This window comes from Ceratina calcarata, unplaced genomic scaffold (genome assembly GCF_001652005.2).
Source record: "Ceratina calcarata isolate Rehan_Ccalc_2016 unplaced genomic scaffold, ASM165200v1 scaffold670, whole genome shotgun sequence".
Lineage (NCBI taxonomy): Eukaryota > Metazoa > Arthropoda > Insecta > Hymenoptera > Apidae > Ceratina > Ceratina calcarata.
Window position 1 is genome coordinate 26,521 of NW_017177957.1, and position 2,480 is coordinate 29,000.

The 2,480-nt window shown below is 31.5% G+C and overlaps 1 protein-coding gene across 1 annotated transcript in view; it reads left to right on the forward strand.

Moving 5' to 3' along the window:
- Positions 1–2,285: 2,285 nt before the first annotated feature.
- Positions 2,286–2,480, forward strand: part of LOC108630091 (chymotrypsin-2-like) — a gene marked incomplete at its 5' end in the record, with an annotated part of 3,127 nt that continues 2,932 nt past the window's right edge. The window contains one exon of the mRNA XM_018033154.2: positions 2,286–2,359. Coding sequence (XP_017888643.1) covers positions 2,286–2,359 — 74 coding nt within the window. The remainder of the gene's footprint in view (positions 2,360–2,480) is intronic.

A 2,480-nucleotide genomic window follows, 5' to 3' on the forward strand; every position in this document is an offset into this window, starting at 1 on the left:
TTCTTTTACACTCTCATGGACATAATAATAATGAATTTCTATATGTTTCGAGTTAAGCTTATGCTAAACATATCGAAAAGTAGTCAACTTTGATTAAGCATAACTCAGAAACTACGTGGTAAAATGCACTGAAATGTCGCAAAAGTATCCATCAGGTGCTTAATTAATTTTGTTGAAAGATTCGTGATTATCTCGATTAGTGTTCATTTAAGTGATAACTACCTTAATAGAATGATCAACGGTTCTTTCTTTTGATACGTAAAATTTTTTCGATTAATAAGAATTGTTAACCAATAATGTACACGAAACGAGATAAAGAAAATTATTGTGAGATATGCAATGTGCATCAATGTATTAAACAGAGCTTAAAGTATCAAAGAATACAAAGACATTGAAATCACTGTTAATAAAGATGATAAGCAATCAATGCCGGTGATTTGATGAATGATGAATGATATGTCGTCTACGTGCTTATCATACTTTGATATCGATTTAAGATTGAACAAGTTAAAATGTAATTTCACATGTTATACGCAATAACCATTTTCTCAATTTATCACGTCAATATTTGTGCATCAAATATTGGCCAACTAAATTGTGCCTCCTCGATTTTTCTATTACTAATCAATATAAACAGTATTCGAAGCTAGACGAAGCTGTATGTGTGAAAAGTAAAAATGAAATATGTTCTGTTTAATTCTCATTTTGTGCAAATTATAAATACTTAAAGCAATCAGGCGAATTAAATATGACTATAGTCAATCATATTCCACTAATATATTTTTAACTTGTGTATTTTACGTTTTTTCTACACATACGTATAAGTACATCACATAATACAGTAACATTCGTCGTAAATGGACATAAAAATCATCATTCCATGAATCGTGCAATTTCCTAGGAACACTTTGTACTTTTAACTAGGTAAAATAATTTTGTCGTCGATAAAGCCATATTTTAATTGCACATACATGCATCAGTCTGTCATGAACATTGACGTGGAACAGTTCTAAGCCATCAAAGTTCTTCACTATTCCAGTAATGTGTACATTGCCCTAAAGCACACAACAGAACGCAGTTTATAAATCTTTATGAAGAATGTGTTACTAAAAAAAGATAGGATCAGCTGGTGTTTGTTGTTGAGTACATTCACAACTACGATTTTTAAAAACGATACTATAAAGTTCTCAATGAAACGACAAGTGATATGGTTGAAACTATATGTACAACACATCTTAAATGGCAAGCTGGACCAATTTACGGAAAGTTCAGTCATACTATTATATCATAGTTTCTCAATTATATTTCTAAGTTTTTCAATCAATTTGAATTTTCTTATTAGAGTATTCTTGTAAAAAGACTATAACTTATAAGAGAAGAGGTAAAAACGATCATAAATTAAAATTCTCTAAAAAATGTCAGCAAACTAAAGTAAATGGGAGACGTCGAATCACGTTCATTACCAAAGAAATTAATAGCTTTACGGAGCGATGAAAACAGCAATTAGTGTAAGTCGAGCCATAAATCACAATAAAACTGCTAGCAATCTTAACTCTTACTTTGGGAAACTCCGAACAACGTTTTGTGGAATCTTGAACGATCAGAAATGAAGAGAGATTAGTTCATTCCAGTTTATCGACGTATGGCGGAAGCCGTTATCAGGAAATAATCATATCAATCTGGATCGATCACGGAATTCGTGTATTGATACAACACATATTGCAGATCTATCTAATCTCAAATGACGATTCAAACTTATGTATATATTTATTCTTTTCCGTATCTCATCGGACTATAAAATATTGGCTCTTACGAGATTTTCATTCAGTGCACTGAGAGCAACACAAGAGAAACATGTTATTAAAAGTGTTTTCCCTGTTTGTCCTTTTAGGACTTTCGAATGGTGAGCAATGATTTCAGTTTTCATCTATTATTTTCCATTTAAAAGAAATTAAATCTTTTAATTTAATTAATTTCAAAAAAGTTTCGTCGGACCAGTTGTGATTAAAGATTGTATATTTAATTTTATTTCATTCCAATATCGAACAATAAATAACGTTGACTACTCGTTTAATAGAAACTTGAAATAGTGATTTTGGCACGATTTTGTACTAACCGATGAAAATTAAAGGATTGTTTCGTTCGCATGAATGTTCATCGAGGAGCAATTTACACGATTGAATTCGACTAATAAGCAAAGCAATCAGTGAAAGCTGCATAATGAGCAGCGTTTCACCCGAAATCGTTGACATACTAATTATTGTTTGCCATTACTATTTACATAGCTGGATTGCTGCCGAAGTACGATCCGAGGATCGTAAACGGCGAGGCTGCTAAGCCAGGAGAAATTCCGTATCAAGTAAGTCAATAACAAAATACGGTTCCTTACGTTTAAAAACAATTTGACAGATTATGTCAAAATTGTTTCAAATGCCATGTTTTATCTTTTTGATGATTGTCGATCTTTTATGGGCAAGAAA